This window comes from Euprymna scolopes, chromosome 6 (assembly GCF_053919585.1).
Source record: "Euprymna scolopes isolate OS-2025 chromosome 6, ASM5391958v1, whole genome shotgun sequence".
Taxonomy (NCBI): Eukaryota; Metazoa; Mollusca; class Cephalopoda; order Sepiida; family Sepiolidae; genus Euprymna; species Euprymna scolopes.
In genome coordinates this window covers 18,308,406-18,329,286 of record NC_136487.1, presented here as the reverse complement: position 1 = coordinate 18,329,286, position 20,881 = coordinate 18,308,406, and the positions used below count along the sequence as shown (strand labels likewise).

General features: G+C 34.5%; 1 protein-coding gene across 2 annotated transcripts in view; it reads right to left on the bottom strand.

Moving 5' to 3' along the window:
• Positions 1-20,881, bottom strand: part of LOC145277556 (GDP-mannose 4,6 dehydratase-like) — a 337,466-nt gene that overhangs the window by 216,475 nt on the left and 100,110 nt on the right. For both annotated transcript variants that reach the window (XM_080129028.1, XM_080129029.1), the window contains exon 3: positions 522-609. In XM_080129028.1, the coding sequence (XP_079985154.1) occupies positions 522-609 (88 nt within the window). The remainder of the gene's footprint in view (positions 1-521; positions 610-20,881) is intronic.

The window sequence follows — 20,881 nt, the reverse complement described above, 5'->3', positions numbered from 1 at the left end:
CATGTTTTATTAATCATTTGTTCATATATATATATATATATATATATATATATATATATATATTCACACACATACCCCCACAAACCCATCAACACACCATGCACAAAATAAAAATTTCTCTCAACAATGGAAAAAGTTAAATTTTATTTTTACGGTGGTTTTTGTTTATTGCATATTAGGTGAAATTACGGAATAGTTAACAAAGCCCCACCCTCAGCACTTTATAGTGTAGGACTCTAGGCGGGAGGGACCTCATATATATGTATATATGATACTATTTTTGCCTGAATTTTCTATTTTATAATTGAAAATTTGTATGTTCTCAAAAAAAAGAACTTTAATTTGTTGGGGTTTAATTCAAGTTTGAAATTGACAGATTTAGATCAATTTTTTTCTTTCTTTTATTTTATTTTATTTATTTTATTTTTTTTTTTTTTGTAAAAAACAGACTAAAAACGAAAACTAAAGAATAACGAAACGTGACAAGTTTTTTTTATGGAAAATAAAATTAAAATATTTACATCCTTCTCTGTGAGTTTTTGGATCGGCATATAAATGCTCGATACGGTGAGTGTTAAATGTACTGGCACGACGGATAATTCCATGAACCTGAAATTAAAAAAAAAAGTTTATTAAAAAAAAAATTAAATAAAAAAATATTTTTTGTTGTTTTGTCAAATTTTCCCCAGATGTGGATTTCTAAAATTAAATATAAAATTTCAATATATGCAAAAATTTTATATATATATATATATATATATATATATATATATATATATCCACAGCATAGCTGGAGGACAGCTTGGAAAGCTATTGCGAGAGATATAAATTTAAAAGAAAAGAAAAATATAGAAAAGGTAATACTAACAAAAAATGTTTACATTCTCAGAGAAATTCTCTACTTATTTAATAAAAAGAAAACTTTCCCTAGCAATATATGAGACAAAATTAAGAAATTTTTAATATAAAATTAAAATTTGCCAGAAAAAATAATTTTAGCCATAATTTTATTTGAAGAAAAAACTTTGACACATCAAAAACGTGTGGGTCTGATTTTATCTCTGATGCTATAGTATTAAAAAAAATACGCCGAGCTGGTCCCTGTCCTCTCTAGACTACAACAAATGCCTTGCCAAATCTTGCTTTCATGATAGCTGGACAATTGCCTCTGTGTGCAAAAATTCTGGTGAAAGACTGACCCACAAAATTATAAGCCCTATCTTTCACTCTTCATTTAATTTTTGAATCTTTAATCAAGAAATTATTCACCACAATGTTAAATTTTTTTCTGACCAACAGTATGGATTTAAGCAAGCCTATTCTACTGTAGATATCTTGGAATGTATTTACCATAAATTGGACAAAGCTTGATACATCCAAAGCTTATGATAAAATCTGGCATGAAGGGCTTCTCATGAAACTTAATTTGCATGGTATTACTGGATGAATATTTATTATAATCAGATACTTCTACACAAAAGAAAGATCCGGGTTGTCCTCTAAACACAACATGCAAGTGAGCCCTAGAGGTCAATCATTGGATCATTATTATTTCTGATTTTTTATAAACGATCTCCCTGATCGTGCTCAACATAGGTATACTTCTCAACGACGCCATGTTCTATTTTCGATATGTAGGAAAAAAAATAACACACATATTCAAGACAATGGCTGAATCCTTAGAAAGTGACCTCCAGTCTGAAATGGAGTCAAAAATGGATGGCAACATTTAAGGCTACCAAGACAAAACTTTTTTCCGTTAACAATTATAAGAAACTTTTTCAACCACAGATTAATATAGCTAATAGCACCCTACCTAAGAGTTCATCATTCAAACTCCTCGGCCTAACATTCACAAATAACATAAATTGCAACAAATATGTAGACATTGCCAAGTTTGCAAAGCAAACATCCGTTCATGCATCTAGTGTTCCACCCACTAGCCTCTCCCTCTTAGACAGGACCCAAAAATGAGACAAATCTAATAGGTCTCACACTGTCTACCAAGCTCCAGCTCCTGTCCTACCGCCACAATGTCACATCACTGTACATATTTTACAAGTAATTTAATGGAATATACTTCAACGAACTTGCTGCACTGGTGCCTCCTTCAGCATAATACGATCAAGCAATCCATCAGTCAGCAAAATCCCAGCCACTCACTGTAACGATCCCCAGACGCCGGCGGTCTTTCTACTCTAATAGCTTTTTTTTCTCAGACAGCTGAACTTTGGAATTCCTACCCCACTTTCTATTTCCTTCAGTGTACCAACAAGCTGAAGTTTATATGTAACTAAACATCTTGCTGCAGAACTCCCCACTTAGGATGCTCCTAATTCACAGTAACCCTCCATGTCACAGTGGCAATGTGCCTGGTTAAATGTGAAAAAAAGTAAAGAAAAAAAAAAGGACGTTGAGATTATTTTGTGTATAATATACATTTGATGTTCAGCCATCAAAGGCTCAACAAGGAATTTGGACTCTTATGAAACATTAACTCAAGATTGCTGAGATTGAATCAAGAATTCTATGTCCTTTTGTGCCTAGTCTATATCATTACTTATTTGTAAAAAAAAAGATTTTAACATTTTATAATATTCAGTCTTTGTTTTACAGCATATCAATTATTTTTAGGTCATTTAATGCTGAATGTAGTAATTTTGGAAAAGTTTGTTTTTTTCAAAACATTTTCACCACAGACACAGCACAGTACCACTTTGATGTAGGGGGCTACTATTTGGGACATATTTGCAGTGATACTAATGTTGAGCAGCAAGATGTCTGTTCACATTACACTTGAACTTCTGCATGTCAGTACAGTCAGGGAAGCAGGAACCCAGAAGGGAATTCCAAAGTCTAGCAGTTCTGGAGAATAAACTGATAAAAGGCTTTCTGGCATCTGAGGATCTGTATAGGGGTGGGATTTAGCTGCTTGCCAGGTTTGTCGGGAGTATTTATGTTGGGGGGGGGGGGGTTACAAGGGCTTGTAATTCGTCAGAGCATCCACCATTAAAATACTTGTAGAACAAGCAGAGGGATGCAACATTTCATCAATGGGAGAGAGGCTGAAGCCAAGCTAACAGTTCGGGACCTATTAGGTTGGCGACTGTTCTGAACCCTGTCCAGGAGTGAGAGACTAGCAGCAGATGCACCCGCCCAAATGTGACAACAATACTCCATACATGGGCGAATGGTGGCCTTGTAAAGGTACAGGATGCTTTCCAGCGTAAATAGTTTTCTAGCATGGTAGAGAGAGCCCACCTTCCTTACAGCAGCCTTGGCGATGTCCTTGATGTATCTGTTCCAACTCATGTTCCTTGTGAACGTTAAACCGAGGAGTTTGAACAAAATATTTTCAGATAATTTATCATTAGCCATAGCTATTGGTGGTTTAGAAGGTTTCTTGTAATTATTAAAGGAAATAAGCTTAGTCTTGGCAGCATTGAATGTCACTATTCAGTTTTGTCCCCATTCAACTACAGACTGAAGGTTTTCCACCATTGCCTTAGATATGTGCTCATTCGTTGTCCCTACGTGCCTGTAATAAAGCGTGGTGTCATCAGCAGATATATCCATCTCAGAAACAATTTTATCAGGAAGGTCATTTATGAATATCAGGAATAATAAAGGTCCAAGAATCGACCCTTGAGGTACACCCGTATTTATATCGTATTGTTTAGACATATGACCATCGAGAACAATCTGGATTCTTTTCTTATGTAAGAAGTATTAAATTATGTTAAGTATTCGTCCAGTAATATCATATGATCTGATTTTCCTGAAAACACCATTGTACTATACTCTGTCAAAAGCCTTAGATATATCTAGGCCTGCTACCCTATTTTCCTCTACTTTATCCAATGCATGGTATATACATTTAGAGATTACAGTTAGGATATCTGCAGTAGAATATTGTTGGTTGGACAGAAGTTTAGCAACTGTAAGGTGGTGGACTAGAGCTTTATTAATTATGGACTCAAATATTTTGTTGAAAAGAGGAAGGAGGCTAATGGGGCGATAATTTAATGGGTTAGTTCTTTCGCCAGAATTCTTGTAAACTGGTACCACGGAAGCAGTTTTCCAGCAGTCAGGAAAACAAGATTCATTAAGGCATTTGTTAAAAAGTTTAGAGAGAACTGGAACAACTTCAGCAGAGCATTTTCTAATAGTACAACCGGGATGAGATTAAGTCCACAATATATGCTTTGAGTAATTTATATCTTCAAATATTTATTCATGATATTTGTTTTTTTGTTTTTTGTTTATTTAGAAGAAAATTGTTGCTTTTGAGTTAACAAAACATAACTGACTTTTACAAAGGGAAAGATAAAAAAAATAAATAACGTTTGGTGCATTTTTGTTCAGGTAATCAGTACCTTCAGTCTGATCTGGTAGCACCAGATGCTCTAATAGATACTACCACACCAGGCTAAAGTGGAGCTGGCAGCAATGGTAACTACGGGGCAACTCCACATTGCCCACATCCCCCAAATGGGACCTTACCAGTGGATGTCTTTTGATATCCAGACCCCCAGTTGGGGTCAAGAACATATTTGACACCAATTTTTTTTTTTTTATTTGTTTTTTAACACTTTTTTACCTCAAACAAGGCATATGAAATGAATCATATCTAACTGCACGCCTGTGAAACTCTGTTCCGTCTGCCTGCTTCCCACCTGACTACAACCTGGATGTCTTCAAGTCCAACGTTAACAAATTCCTAATGAAGTAAACACTTCATTAAATCTCCACACTAACGTACTGTGCTTGCAATAACCCTTATCCCTGAGTGGCTTCCGGGCCTTGATAAGTGGTGACCACCGTGTAAAAAACAAAAAAACAAAAAAAAACAAGGGACTGTGGTGAATTGAGCAGGGAGATGTCTGTTTACATTATTTCTGCAGGTTAGCACAGTTAGGGAAGTAAGAAACAGGGAGAGAATTCCAAAGTCTAGCAGTCTGAGGAAAGAAACTAAAAGAGTAGAAGGCTTTCCAGCATCTAGGAGACCTCAACAGTGAAGGAGTGGGACTTTGCTGCTTGTCAGGTTAGTCGGGAGTATGTACACTGAGGGGGCACAAGTGCAATGAGTTCATCAGAGCACATTCCATTAAAGTACTTGTAAAACAGGCATAGAGATGTGACATTGTGGTGATGGGACAGAGGTTGTAGCTTGGTTGACAGTGTGGGACCTATTAGATTTGAGACACTTTTTTTAACCTTAAGAGTGAGATGAGTGGTAGATGCGCCAGATGTGGCAACATGAGTGAATTGTAGTATTACATGCGCATGCTGTATTTTCATGGACATCGGCAATATTACATACCTAATGTGCTTCAATACCTAATGTGCTGGTGGCCATCTTGGTATGCGCGTTTGTGCATAGTTTCTCAGGGTTGCGTTTGCGCGCTTGCACGTACCAAGATGGCCACTAGCAATAACATAAGAAATGACATTGCTCAATATAAACTACTTATTTGCAGAAAATTTATATGCGATATTCGTTTTCAGCATATCCTAAAACCTATAAGAGCAATCATTTTAAATGTTAAGGTGGAAACAAGGTAAAAAATTAACATTTTATTTCTTTGTTTACATAATTGAATTTTCAGTAAAACAACAGAATAGAAATGACAAAAATTACCATCAACTGGTGAATATATAGTTGTTGCTTATCAGGATTCTTGGTATTCTGGTACTGTGAAAGTTACATCGAGGATTCGTGTAGAGTACAATTTATGGTTGCTTCTCAGAAAATAGGGGTATATTTTGGGCCAGATAGAGAGGATTTACAAAATTAAAAATTGGACTGGTCCCAAAATGCATACGTTCTGGTCAACTATGGGAATTTCCATCTGTTACAGAAATCCAAAATCTATATGAAAATTTTTCTTAGATTTATTTCTGAGATTAATTCATATCTACTCAATTTTTTTGAGGGGAGTAGTAAATACCGGCCATGGATACTCTTTAGACATTCAATGGCTACACTCAAGATTAAGCTCTCCTTTGGTGAGGAGGCAGGAAAATGCTTATTCTCAATAAACCTATATTTAAATATTACTATAATACTTAGTTTTGTTCATAAATAGACACTCACTGTATGATATCATGCGCCAGTTTAAAAAAAAAAAAATTGAAATTTGTACATCTAAATTTATAATTCATGGCTTATGGTAAAGAGATACATTAGATTTGACTGCATAACCAGAAAGAGCACACAATTTTACATAAGAGTGCCAAGTTTCATAAGAATAGCTTGAAAAATAAATAAATGGTGGTGAAATTACCGAATTTTTTGAAATGTTGAGGTCTGTAATTTAGCCAACTTTTTCTAAAGAAAAATGTCCACGAAAAAGCCTAAATTTTGGCACTTAAAATTCTCATAACTTTTGAACTACTGATGGTATTTGCATAATTCAAACGGTTTTAAGCATCGTTTACATATCTCTTTTCATGCAAGTTGATAAAATAACAGTTATCTAAAAAGAAAAAATCAATTTGTAATGCTATGAATTATGCTTTGTAAAGATATAGGATAGATACTCTCTGGTGCAAGTAATTTTCTAGCATGGTAGAGGAAACCTACCTTTCCTCTATTTGCAAAATTTTAGGAGTTCACGAACAAATAAACAATCCAAAATTATGTTATAATTTTGAATTTTTGCTCTTATTTACTTGCCTCCATACATAGGCAAAATTAGGCACAAAGGTGGGCTCCTCAAATTCTTCAGTATCCTATATGTCTATAAAACCACTATCCACTCATGCATGGAGTATTGTTGCCACATTTGGCTGGTGCACCAACCACTAACCCTCCATCCCTCTCAGACAAGATCAAAAAAAAAAAAAAAAAAAAGAGTCACTAATCTAATAGGTCTCTCACTATCTAACAAGCTTCAGCCTCTGTCTCATCACTGCAATGTTGCATCCCTTCTTTTACAAGTAATTTAATGGAATGTGCTCAAATCAATGTGCTGCACTTGTGTCCCCCTACATAAATACTCCCGGTCAATCTATTAGCAGGATTCCACCCCTTCACTGTTAAGGTTTACTAAATGCTGGAGGAATTTCTACTCCAATAGTTTATTTCCTCGAACTGCTAGCCTTTAGAATTCCCTTTCTATTTCCTGTTTCTCCGACAACACTAACATGAAAAATTTAAATGTAATGTGAACAACTATATCGCTGTCCAACTATATAATTAGGATCTCCTAATTCACAATAGCCCCTTATGTCTGATATTGTGCCCTGTTCAGAGTGAACTAAAATTAGAAAATTCATATAAAATAAAATTTCAGTCAATAAGGTTAAAATCAAATAAAAACTAAAATGTTTCAAACTGAAAATTAAAAAAAAAATATATATATATATATATATATATATATATATATATATATATATATATATATATATATATACAAAAGAAAAAATAGAAAGGGAAACGTCTTCTTATGGAAATAATATTAAAGATTTTTTTATAAATTTATTTAAGATAGCAGTGGGGGAGAGTTAGAGGTACTATTTGCTTTCTCCCTTCCCCTAAAGACTTGAAATGGTTTTGTCTAATATTTTTTTAACACGTTAACATGACAGAATTGATATTATATACGAGATATAAAAAATAAACACATAAATAAATATCGGAATCTTGAGACGAATATTCCACTCTATACAAGGATTACCAGGATACCATAATTTCATATCCTTTCTTTGTTTCTACTTTCATTTTGTTTATCTATGTCCCTTAAAAAAAAAAAAAAATTTTTTATATATTTTCTTTGTATGTGCTGAATAGAAAAATTATTTCAAATTAGACCTAATTCGACTTAACGACTTTTTCTCCAAGGAGATGAGCCTACATTGAAAATCCATGGGTTAGGGAAAAAAAACTCTGAATTGCATTCTTTGTCCAAACAATAAATTTCCGTTTTGAAAAAATTTATTTTTCTGAATGAAATTTAAATTTTAAAAAAAAACTATAAATATATTTTCCTACCCTCTGATGAGAAGGAAAGTATTTCTTCAAAACTCCGCAGATTAAGGACTATCTACTTATCAAGTGTTTCCTTTTCAGATTAAATATGTTTTTAACTCTTTTTCAAAGTGTTTTTTAACATGTTTTATTAACTGTTTGCTCTCTCTCTCTCTATATATATATATATATGTATACTAGCAAAAGTACCCGTCATTGACTGGGTTCAAAAACAGCCTACAGAAAATGGATTCTGATTTATGAAAGTATGATAGGTTATGAAAAGGAAGGATTGTAAAGAGATAGCTTCGAATGTGGGGGTATCAAAACCAAAGCAAAATATGATGAAAGTAAAAATAAAATAGATAAACTCCATAATTTATTATACCATACCTGTTCACACTGAAACACTTAGCACAATATTAAAAAACCTTGTTAAACTTTGTGACATATTTCCATTCTATGGAGGTCAGGCGCGAACGAACACTCCAGAATTTTATTATACCATATTTCTTCAAACTGAAACATAATTATCAAAGTATACTTACGCAGATAGATATGAAAAGTCTTTATTAAAGTTTGTGCATATCTCCATTCTATGGAGGCTAGGCACGAATGCAGACCCCACAATTTTATTATACCATCCCTATTTAAGATAAAACATACTTATCAAAGTATTCTTATGTACATCTATATCAAAAACACTTGTAAACGTTTTTTTTTTTAATTTTTTTATTTCCATACTTTGTGGACTAGGCGCATACGCAGACCTCACAATCTTAATGAATCATCATTATGCCAGATAAACATACCCATTCCTGTTTCTCGATACATCTTCTATCATTATATGTGATCAGTTTTCTATAAAAGTCACCCATATAGGAGCCTATTCGTGACCAGACACGCACACAGACGTTCAGCTTTATATTATAGAAGATATATGATTACTTCATTTAATCACATAAATTAATATACGAAAGTATAAATTTATGCGTGAACTTTAAGTATTTACTTCAACAGTGCTCAATATGTAGGTAGAGCTAGGTAGTAAGTTATAAAATATATATGGCACTTAAACTACACAGAATATTCCGCGTTTCATCCACGCTAGGATTCATCAGGCTTATGCATGCAGTCGGGCATTGTCGTGTAGGAAAATATTTTATAACTTACATATAAATACACATTGGTTTTTATCATAAACTGGAGGATTATCTAGCTCACTGTGTCATATTTCATCAAGAGCTAATTATAAAACGACAGGAGAAACTAGACACTCTCTAATATATTAAGTAATAGCACTCCAAATTCAGATCTATAGATCTTTTTAAACCACGTTTATCGAGTCTCAAACGTAAATTTTTTGTGTCCTTATTAAATTTGTCATATTATCAAGATTGTTCTCATCTGAACAATCATCTATTTGTAATTCCATATAATAGCACAAATATTTAAAATCAGCATTTCCTGTGAACTGCATTTATTTCTTACTGATATAAAGAGAGTAGACGGCATTGACCAACACAAAAACTATTCACACTGTGACAGACAAAATGTTTATGTATTTTTCTATTAGACGTTATTATTACTATTTTCTAAACATAGAAAATAGAAATTTTAGCCACAATAGTAGTAGCACTTTTTTGATACAAAAGATAAATATTATAAACATTAGTTAAATTTTAAACAATAATAAATATTGAATATTCTGATTTTTACAACAGCAAATACTGTTTCTTTCGGAGATTAAAAAAAATTATAATAAACTAAAGAATTTTCATTGTAATTTTTTTTATTATGAAAAGAAACATTTCAATGTTTCAAAAGGAAAGTTTCCATTTTATTTGAAAGGAATTTCCAAGTATTTAAACTGCCAAATAGAAAGTCATTTTTGGCTTCAAAATTCTTATATATCAGAAAGTTCCTGCAGATTTTAACTTTTAAATTCAGATGAACATTTCTTGGCTCAAAGAAACATTAATTGAAATAAACATCAGACTCAACACACATTTGCCAACGCAAAACAAGTGTATTTATACCAGTAATGCAATAATCTTGCATTCTGGTGGCGATGAAGTCGCGGAAGGCGTTTTTGATATCGCTTAGGTTTTTTGAAGCATTTATGTAGGAAGTTGTAAAGATACTTGAAAAAGTGGTAGTTAGTAGGTGAGAGGTCTAAAGAGTATGGCAGACGAGGCAGTTTCATAGCTCAATTCATTCAACTTCTGCAGGGTCAGTTTAGCAATGTGCAGTCAGGCATTGTCGTGTAGGAAAATTGGGCCTTTTCTGTTGACTAATGCTTGGCGTTGTTGAAGTTTTTCTTTTTTTTTTTTTTTTTTTTTTACACAGTGATCATCACTTATCAAGGCCCGGAAGCCACTCAGGGATAAGGGTTATTGCAAGTACATTACGTTAGTGTGGAGATTTGATGGAGTGTTTACTTAAGGGGGCGGTTCATTAGGAATTTGTTAACATTAGACTTGAAGACATCCAAGTTGTAGTCCGGAGGGAAGCAGGCAGACGGAACAGAGTTCCACAGGCGTGCAGTTCTAAGAAAGAAGCTTTGTTCATGGAATCCACGTTTTGATTTAGGCACAGATATAGAGTGGGGGAAATTTTTCACAGTGGATTCAGCTAGACGGGTGTTTTTCGTGAAAGATTGGCGAGGGGGGACCAGGGATTGGAGTTCAGACGAGCACCTGCCATGAAAATAACGATAAAACAAGGATAGGCTCGCAACGTCTCTTCTGTGAGAGAGGGGTTGCAGGGTAGAGAAAAGGGCATCCCCCACTAAGCCACGAAGTCTATTTTGTACTCTGTCAAGGCATGATAGGCTGTTTTTGGCAGCTCCTGCCCAGATATGGCAACAGTATTCCATCCTTGGATGTACTTGGCTTTTATATAGATAGAGAATTGCATCAGTAGTGAGATATCTTCTGGAGCGGTAGAAGGATCCCACCATCTTTCCAGCGACCTTGGCAACAGACTTGATGTACGTGTTCCATTTCAGATCAGGAGTAAAGGTCAAACCCAGAAGCTTGTCAAAACACGGGGCCTCACCCAGACGAGAGCCATCCATCACAATTGATGCCAGCTAGGGATCAGAGCGTTGATGATGTAAGGATAGGAGTTTGGTTTTGGATGCATTAAAGGTAACTAGCCACATCTTCCCCCACTGAACCACACGCTCGAGATCAGAGGAGAGAGAATCAGAGAGAACTTTGTCATTTACAGCCTTTGATGTGTTGCTGTAGATGGTCGTGTCATCAGCATAGATGTCAACGAATGATTTAAGTATGTGTTTAGGGAGTTTGATACATTTCATTCATTTGTCGATAGTACTTCGCCGCCATAATAGTTTCACCTGCATTCAAAAAACTGTAATAGATGAGACCAGTCGCAGACCACCAAACAGTCAGCATGACCTTCTTTTGGTGCAACTTTGGCTTTGGGAAGTGTCGTAGAACTTTGTCAGCATTTAACCACTAAGCTGAGTGTCGCTGGTTGTCATAAAGAACCCACTTTTTATCGCAAGTCACAACCCAGTCAGAAATGTGTCGTTCTTGTTGCATAAAAGAGAAGATGACATTTTATACTGGCATTTTTTTTGGTTGTTGTTCAATTCGTGAGGCACCCATTTATTAAGTTTTTTATTTTTTTGTCTTTCCAATCTCTCTCAAGTAGTTGAATATCATTGTATATGTTACGTCTAATTCAGAAGCAAGTTTTCAAACAGTTGTGCGTGGATTGACTTCACCGAAGGCTCTTAATTGATCGTTGTCAATAGCCGATGACAGACTACTATGCTCATCATCTTCAAAACTCTTGTCGCTGCCACAAAATTTCCTAAACCACCATTGTTCAGTAGTGATTGCTGGGTCAAATGCTTTGAGATCGCAAGCTGTTTCAGCAGCTTTTCGGCCCAGCTTGAACTGTTTTTACTGGGTCATGAAATGTCAAAATGTCTGTTTGTCAATAACTTTTTACTTTGTTGAAAAGCATTTTGTGGTCGTTCCCATTCGTTTGTTTTCAAGAACATCGTTGGAATTGTTGTTGTAAGACGTTGTATGAATATTCACAAATATCGCATCCATTATCCATTTCAATTATGTTACTGAAATCACAGCCTTGAGTTTCATTAGTGCTTTCATTTTGTCAGAACGTGGTTGTCTCCCTTTGTAAAAAGTTTACAGCACTAGTTCCAAACCTTTTTTACATGGCGGCACACTTTTTTTCTTTTTTTTTTTCAGCACATCTATCACAACAAAAATAAATATTTTCTACTCGTGATAAAAAAAAAAAAGATTATATAAGAATTTTTATTCACATACCACATTATCTTACAACCTTCATATTTAGGAATTGTTTTGGTATTGAAGTCGTTTTGGTATTTTATCATCATTAATCATGAAGAGGGAGAATCCTACCGGATGCTAGATATTCACATGCAATCTCATATTCCAACCAAGAGATATTTTCAAGATTCTAACCCTTCGTTTAAATGCAATAGTTTGCATCCTTCTTGCGCTTAGTTCACCGGGTATATTTGCCAGATAGTTTTTGAAATTCATTTTCACGTGTTTGGTTGCTCCTATAATTTCTGGAATGATTCCAGTTTTTTATGGCATCTATAGGACTTTGGTATTCACCTGCTATCTCATATCTTATATATCATATCATATATACCAAGAGATTTTTTTTAAGATTCTAACCATCCCTTAAAGTGCAATTGTTTATATCTTTCTTGTACTTTGTTCACCAGGTATATTTGTCCGGTAGTTTTGAAATTCTTTTTTGTGTCCGATTGCTTCTAGAATGAAAATCTAAGATTTCAGTTTCTTTTAATGTTGTATTTCGTTAGTTTTTCCTGCTCAGCTCTGTTCAACGAAGTTTGCAGTTGTGTTTTTGTAAACCAATGGTCTTTACTTAATTGTGATGTAACAGGAATATCAAAAATTATGAAAAACGATAAGGTAGAAAAAAATTATTAATAAAAAAAATTTTTTTAATGAAAATTAGTGAAAATAAAATGTTTGCCTAAAAAATACTGGAGAGTTCCAAGGGAGGTGGAGGGTAAATGGCATGTAACTATTGCCGATTTTTTAATAAATTGTGCATTAACAATCTTCTCTTCTATAATATAAAGGGCAAAAATTTGTTTAAATGTATGTTTGTATGTGTCACAAAAACTTTCGACAAAGGCGACAGATTTTAACAAGATCGGTATCATTTTGAAGCCTAACCCTTAGGACGACAAATATCGAAAAATTAGCCAAAAACATCAATTCCTTCACCCTCAACAGGGCACTTTCCTACAGCAAAAAATCGTTCCTTCATGACAATTTAGCCAAACGCGCATGCGCAAAAAACGTTCTTTCTTGAATTAGTTTGAATATAAAAAATACAACCTAATTTCGCTCACACGATCATAGATCAGTCAATATAGTAGCAGCGTCGTTATCTTAAAATTGCACTTCGAACCTAGATATCAGATATATTTTTTTATTTTTAAAGTTTTAATATTGAAACTAGGTTATTTACATTATTTTTTGTTTACTTTTTTTATTTTTTTCATCAGATTCGCTGTTTATTTTTGTTTTTCAGATTTTTTTAAGAAGTTTTAACATCGTTCACTTATTCTTTATTTTGCATCACGTTTGCCGTTTTTTTTTAATATTTGAACAGGGTTATTACGTTCGCTTATTCTTTATTTTCCATTTTGTTTTGATTCACCCCCCCCACACACACACAAACCTCCAAACACCCGAGCAATGCCAAGTACCCCTGCTAGTCATAAATAAGAGTTACTTACGTTGTTTTTTAAGCATAACTGAGTTACTTCCCCTGTTATGTTATGCGTTCCCAAACAAATACAGCAAAGGTTTTTTTTACAATAAACTGGCGAGAGAACTGACCCATTAAATTATCGCCCCATTAGCCTACTCCCACTTTTTGCCAAAATATTTGAATCCATAGTTAACCAAGCTCTAGTCCACCTTACAGATGCTAAACTTCTGACTGACCAACAATATGAATTTAGGCAAGCCCGTTCCACAGCAGACATTCTAACTGTAATGTCTGAACGTATATACCATTCACTGGACAAAGCAGGGGAGGGTACAGCGGTAGCTCTAGATATATCTAAGGCTTTTGACAGTGTATGGCATGAGAGTCTCCTCAGGAAAATTAGATCATACGGTATCACTGGAAGAATACTTAACATAATTAGATCCTTCTTAGATAAGAGAAAAATCCAGATGATCCTCGACGGTCGTACATCTAAATAATATGATATAAATGCAAGAGTGCCTCAGGGATCTATCCTTGGACCTCTATTATTCCTAATATTCATAAATTACCTCCCTGACAAAATCGCCTCTGAGATGGGTATATATGCTGATGACACCACACTCTAACAGGGACGACAGGAAAACAAATGAACTCATAGCTAAAGATATGGCAAAAATACTAGAGGATAACCTCCCATCTGTAGTGGAATGGGGACAAAAATGGATGGTCACATTCAATGCTGCCAAGACTAAACTTGCTTTCTTCAATAATTACAAGAAACCTTCCCTACCACCAATAGCAATGGCCAATGACTATCTGAAAGTACATCTTTTAAACTCCTTGGCCAAACGTTCACAGGAAACATGAGTTGGAACAATTATATTGAAAGCATTGCCAGGACCGCTGAGAAGAAGGTAGGCTCTCTCTACCGTGCTAGACAACTACTAACACCCGAAAGTATCCTGTACTTCTACAAAATCACCATTCGCATATGTATGGAGTATTAGTGTCACATTTGGGCTGGTGCATTTGCTACTAGTCTCTCGCTCCTAGACAAGGTTCAAAAGAGAGTCGCCAACCTGATAGGTCCTGAACTGTCATCTAAGCTCCAACCTCTGTCCCATTGACGAAATGTTGCGTCCCTCTCTCTGTTCTACAAGTACTTTAATGGTGAATGCTCTGACGAACTGCAAGCACTTGTGCTCCCACGACGTAAACACCCTCAACAAACCCAACAGGCAGCTAAATCCCATCCCCACACAGTAGAGACCCCCAGATGTAAAAGAGCTTTCTACTCCAGTAGTTTCTTCCCCAGAACTGCTAGACTCTGGAATTCCATTCTAAGTCCCTGCTTCCCCAACTGTACTGACATGCAGAAGTTCAAGTGTAACGTGAACCGACATCTTGCTGCCCAACTCCCTACATAGTACCCCAGTAGCTGTTGCCCTTCATAGTAGCCCCCTACACCAAAGTGGCAATGTGCCTTGTTTGGGGTGAAAATGTAATATAAAAACAAAAAAAAAATTGAAAAGATCTTTTTTTTTAAATAATGCAGTAATATTTAAACAATGCAGTAATATTTAAATAATGCCAGTAACATTTAAATACTTCTGACATGCTAATTAAGTAGATATCATTGCTTTTAGTTGAGACTGACACAAAAAGTCAGTAAATACCATTGTTTTATTTTTTAAATCGATTTTTTTTTTTTGCTTTCTGAACTTCACTATTATAGTGTAGTTGCACCTTATAAAGAAAATCAAAATTTATGCTTTTTAGCAATTTTAATACTAAATGTATTCAGTGTAAGGCTGATTTTTATCTAAATTTTTAAAATTGAGTTCTCTGCCTTAGTTATTTCATGATGGCTGACGAAAACACTTCAACACTTTGTCATAAAATTTGATTTTTGGAATATGACATCTTCATTCCGTGAAGAGTATGTTACATCATAAAACATTTTCTGTATTTTTTTTTTAAAGTGTAATTCTAAATAAGAACCTTTACAACACTATAAATTGATAAAATTTATTTTTATTTGTAATTATTTTTTGTGATTTTTGGAGTTCATACTAATTTTAGTATGACACATAATTGCATAATAATTTCACCTGAAATAGGTTGGTTTCAACAATCACCAATCTACACAATAACTACTCTGTTTGTCTGTGTGTGTGTGGTGTGTGGTGTGGTGTGGTGTGGTGTGGTGTGGTGTGTGTGTGTGTGTGTGTGTGTGTGTGTGTGTGTGTGTGTGTGATTTTGGGTTCAAAATATGACAGCGAAAATAAAATAACAGGAAAACTTGTGGATATACTTTTCAGTGAAAAATATTAGTGTAGACCAAAAATTACGAGAAATTATCGAATAGAATTTTAAAAGAATAAAATTAATTTACTACTCAAAGTTCACGAAATCTGAATGACAGGGATATGTGATTTCTTCATATTGGATGGAAGGAAATAATGCATGGCGTGCTGGCTTTATGTGAATGTCATTGGAGTTAGTACAATACAAATTGTAAATCAATTTTATTTTTTATTAAAATTCTATTAGTCAATTTTCCATAATTTTTGGTTTGTACTAATATTTTCCACTGATAAGTATATCCTTATTTCCTAATATTTTATTTTGAATTGCCATATCACGAATATATCTCGATATAAATAAGAACCATTTTTGTTTTCTTGTTTTGTTTTAGGTTACCGGAAACGACACTTAATATCTAAAAATTAAAGGCAATCTTGACAATTGTAAATTGAATAGAAAACATGGCTACCCAAAGCTGACATCACTTGCAAAATGAAAAATCCAAATATATGAAATGAAATACGTTTAGTTTTTAATTAAAAAAAAAAAAATTTCTTGGCGTCTTTTCTTTTTACTGAATCTTTTGAAAGATTCGTCATTTAATGGGAATTTGAATAAAACAATGAAAATTTATTTAAAAAGAAAATAAAATCATTAAAAAATACTTGTAACTTTTTTTAATTAATAAAAAAATATTCACATAGAGCTAGCCCTCTCGGATATATATATATATATATATATATATATATATATATATATATATATATATCAAACGGCAATTTAAATTAAAATTCTTGTGAAATTTATTTTATTTTTAATTATTAGTTAAAACTGAAAATTTAATTAAGCTTATTTCAATGTTAGTTGCAACTAATTGTAAAATACGAAAATGAACACATACATCCCAAAATACGAAACCACTTAATCTTAACAATCACTTGTAACTTCAAGAGTAACTATAACAGCCACATGCTTATGAATGAGGTTTATGACTCCATGCGATCTTTAAAACCTATTTAGTTTCATGTTATGGCGAGATGAGCAATTCACCGCCGGAACTTTTTATCGAAAGAACGTTATCACCGGTCACCAGTTGTGAGAGCCTTCCCTGGGCGGGAACACTTAAAAAACGTAACATGCTGTCTCTGTAAATATTCTCAATAAACTTCTCTATTTCTTTATTACTTCAGAACCTCTTTATCCATTTATTTCCCTGGTGGAATACCTTTCTTGAATATCCTTTTATTACGGCCATCCACCGCAGGATATGTCATTTCATGTATCTAGATTTTTCATTTTTCATTTCTTAAGTGACGTCAGCTTTGGGTGGACGTGGTTTCTATTCAACCTATGATTGTTAAGATTGCCAAATTATATTAGTAATGTAAGTGTATAATTTCAGAAAGCTATTAGTGTGAACACTGGTGAAGCATTTTTTGATGGAGAGAGGTACAAAGCCAATGATTAGGATAACACAGTAGTCCCCTTTTGTATAAAGACAATTTCAATAGGGAGAGAAAACGATAAATATTTTTTTGTTTGTATAAAAAGAAAAAATAAATACATGGACTTAACGAAATGTCAGTTCCGTGAAAACAAAGAAAAGAAAATCAATGTTGAAAAAATGAAGTGCGATAGAACAAAAATACGTCGACAGTTTAAAACACATTATTTTATATGAACTGAACATTTCAGAAGTTTCTGGGTTTTGGGCGATTTTTTAAGTTTATCAGTTTGAGAGTGAAAACTGAATCGCTAGAAACATTTATTTATATTCTTTTTCGTCCCAAACAAGGCATAATTGCCACTTGGACGTAAAACGCTACTATTTAGGATCGTGTCTAACAGAGGACTCTGGGGAGTTCAGCAGCGAGATGTCTGTTCGCATTACATTTAAACTTCAACAGGTTAGTACAGTCAGGGAAGCAGGAAACAGTAAGGGAACGCCAAAGTCAAGCAGTCCGAGAGAAGAAATGATTAAAATAGAAGGTTTCCAGCATCTAGGGACCTCAATAGTAAAGGGGTTGAATTTTGCTGTTTGTCAGGTTAGTCGGGATATGCACATTAAGGAGTCACACATTCTATTAGAGAATTTGTAAAACAGTCACAGGGATGCAATATTGCAGCGATGGGACAGAGGTTGGAGCTTGGTTTACAGTGCAGGACATATTAGACTTGAGACTTTTTGGACCCTGTCTAAGAGAGACTACTGGTAGATCCACTAATCTAGGAGTGGCAAAAATACTCCCCGCATATGCGAATTGTGGCTTTGTGAAGATATAGGATGCACTCTGGTATGAGTAATTTTCTATAACGAGAGCGGAAGCCTACTTTCTTTGCAGCAGCTTTGGCAATGTCCTCAATGCATTTGTTCCATATATTTGGATTCATATTCTCATCTTGAGTGTGATTTTTCACAACGTTTCAGTTTATGTAACTTCCGACCTTCTTTAGGTGTATCTTGTCGAACTCAAGAATTTGTCAGAATTTCGAGCGGAAACCTTCATTTACTTCACAGGGGTAACATGCTCTTGTTCTATCAGTAATTCGCAATTGTATTTTTTTGGTCGCTCACACTGAGGATTGAACCTTCAACCTTTAGAAGAAGGTCACTTTTTTTACAATTGATTTTTCCAAGTACTCTAACCACTGCACCACGAGTCCTTGCGGACAAGTCAGGTATTCCTGGATGCGGGTTTTGTCATCAATCCGAGATATACTCTCCAGGAATGGGGTAAGGTCATTTGAAATTTCGACCTGTAATTGATGTTTCTTCCACTGAGTATGCTACCCCTGTAAAGTAAATGATGGGTTCCACTCGAAATTCCGTCCAAATTCCAGAGTTTGACAAGATACACCTGAAGAAGGTTGGAGGTTACATCGACCAAAACGTTGGGAAAATCACACTCAAGATGAGAACAGTAGTCCGATGGATCCAAATAATACTAATCCTCATCTCAAAAATTCAGGAACGTCATATTTGTTCCAATTCATGTCGACTGTGAATGTTAGGCCGAGGAGTTTGAATATACTTATCGAGAAATACAAACATACTTAGTGAAAACCTTGTTACTCTATAGATATAATCTATACCTCTATCCATCTCGCTTATCGTAGGCTGTTTTGTTTTTATCTTGAAGTAGTAATTTTTTGTTTTTACCTCCTTACATTAAATGGTTTCATGCCTTGTCTCGAGGAATTCCATAAAATTTATTATATATATATATATATATATATACAAAAAAGTGACTTTTCTTCGATTTGTATCAAAATAAATATACCACAAGAAAAAGCACTTTGTTTTTACTAATGTGTCACTAGTTATCGAGGTCAAAAGCAACTCGAGGATGAGGGTCAATGAGATTGAAAATTTGAGAACAACAATACTGTGAAAGGATTGAAAATGATCGATGAAATGGATAACATTTGATTACTTAAGACAACGATTCAACAAGTATTTGTTGACATTAGACTTGAAGACGACCCTGCGTAGGAAACAATCCTGTTCCAACATTTTAACATTAAACAGATCACACATGATCCTTTCATAAACGGGCATTTCTGCACATGTTTCCAACAGTGAGCACCAATATTATTATTGTATTATTATTTACACCAGTAACTAGATAAATCAAACAAAGTCTCTTATAGATACGTGTGCGGTTACTGATTTATTCTTCAATCATTGCTTTTTCATATGTGAACCGTGATCCCATCATAGTTGTTGTCCTTCTGTTTTACTCAAGACAAATCTACTTGTACATGGAAACACAATGGGCACTTGTTGAGATTTTATCAGAGACAGACAGACAGTTTGTTAGAGAGAAGGGTAGACTACATAAGCTAAAATTAATTTCTTATTTATTCTTTTACTTGCGAATTGAGAGACACATGGGCAGAGTCTCGAGGCAACAATCACTTAGATTTTCACATTATCGGACACATCTTGTCTGTACCGCTTTCAATGATTGACCGACTAAAAACACTGTGCTGCCCCCCCCCCTCACATGTCATTTTTATGTCATTATTTGACACCTGCATTTCTAGTACGTTTTTTCTAGGGAGCTAATCTTTGACACCCCCCTGGTTCAATCATGCCACTTGCAATTGGTTTATTACTGTTTACCACTAGGTTATTCTGATATCCATTAATGTGACCCTTGTTAAAATTCATACTAGTTAACATAATCACTACTTACTGGCATAGGGTCACGATATATAACATTGCTGCAATGTGTTTTACAGATGAGAAAGAACTCAAAATTAAAGAGGATATGGATTTCCGTAAAAGTTGCCAGTAATCGGATCAAAATCAATTTCACTTTTATCACTAGCGAAATCTCAAGGTAATCTGTAATAAGATTTTTTTACTAAAATGTCTTCACTTCCAAACAGTAAGAGATTTTCTTATGTACAAATGACTCCCCACTTATTAAAGCTCAAAGGCCACTTGAGGATAATGGTTAATGAATGTAAGGTGGTAGTATAGTAATTTATTTGTATACTTGTGTAGCAGAAGTAGCAATAACTAAAATGAGGGGAAAAAGAGCTTACCTCGGGTACGTCTGTTGTGTCACCAGTTGGGGGGAAAAAGAGAATTCCAAGATGGCGTCCGGGGGGTTTTATTAGCATTTACCCCATGCAACTCTCGGAAAATCACGTTTCTGTCTCATGTGATTATGCAAATGGATAATTCCCGGCCACTATAAAAGCAGGAGGCTAGAGACGAGTCGGCAGTGTCCTGCAAACTGTGTGTGTGGGTGTTTCTGGCGATTGGAGTGTGTCTTCTTTTACCACGGTTATCACGGACAG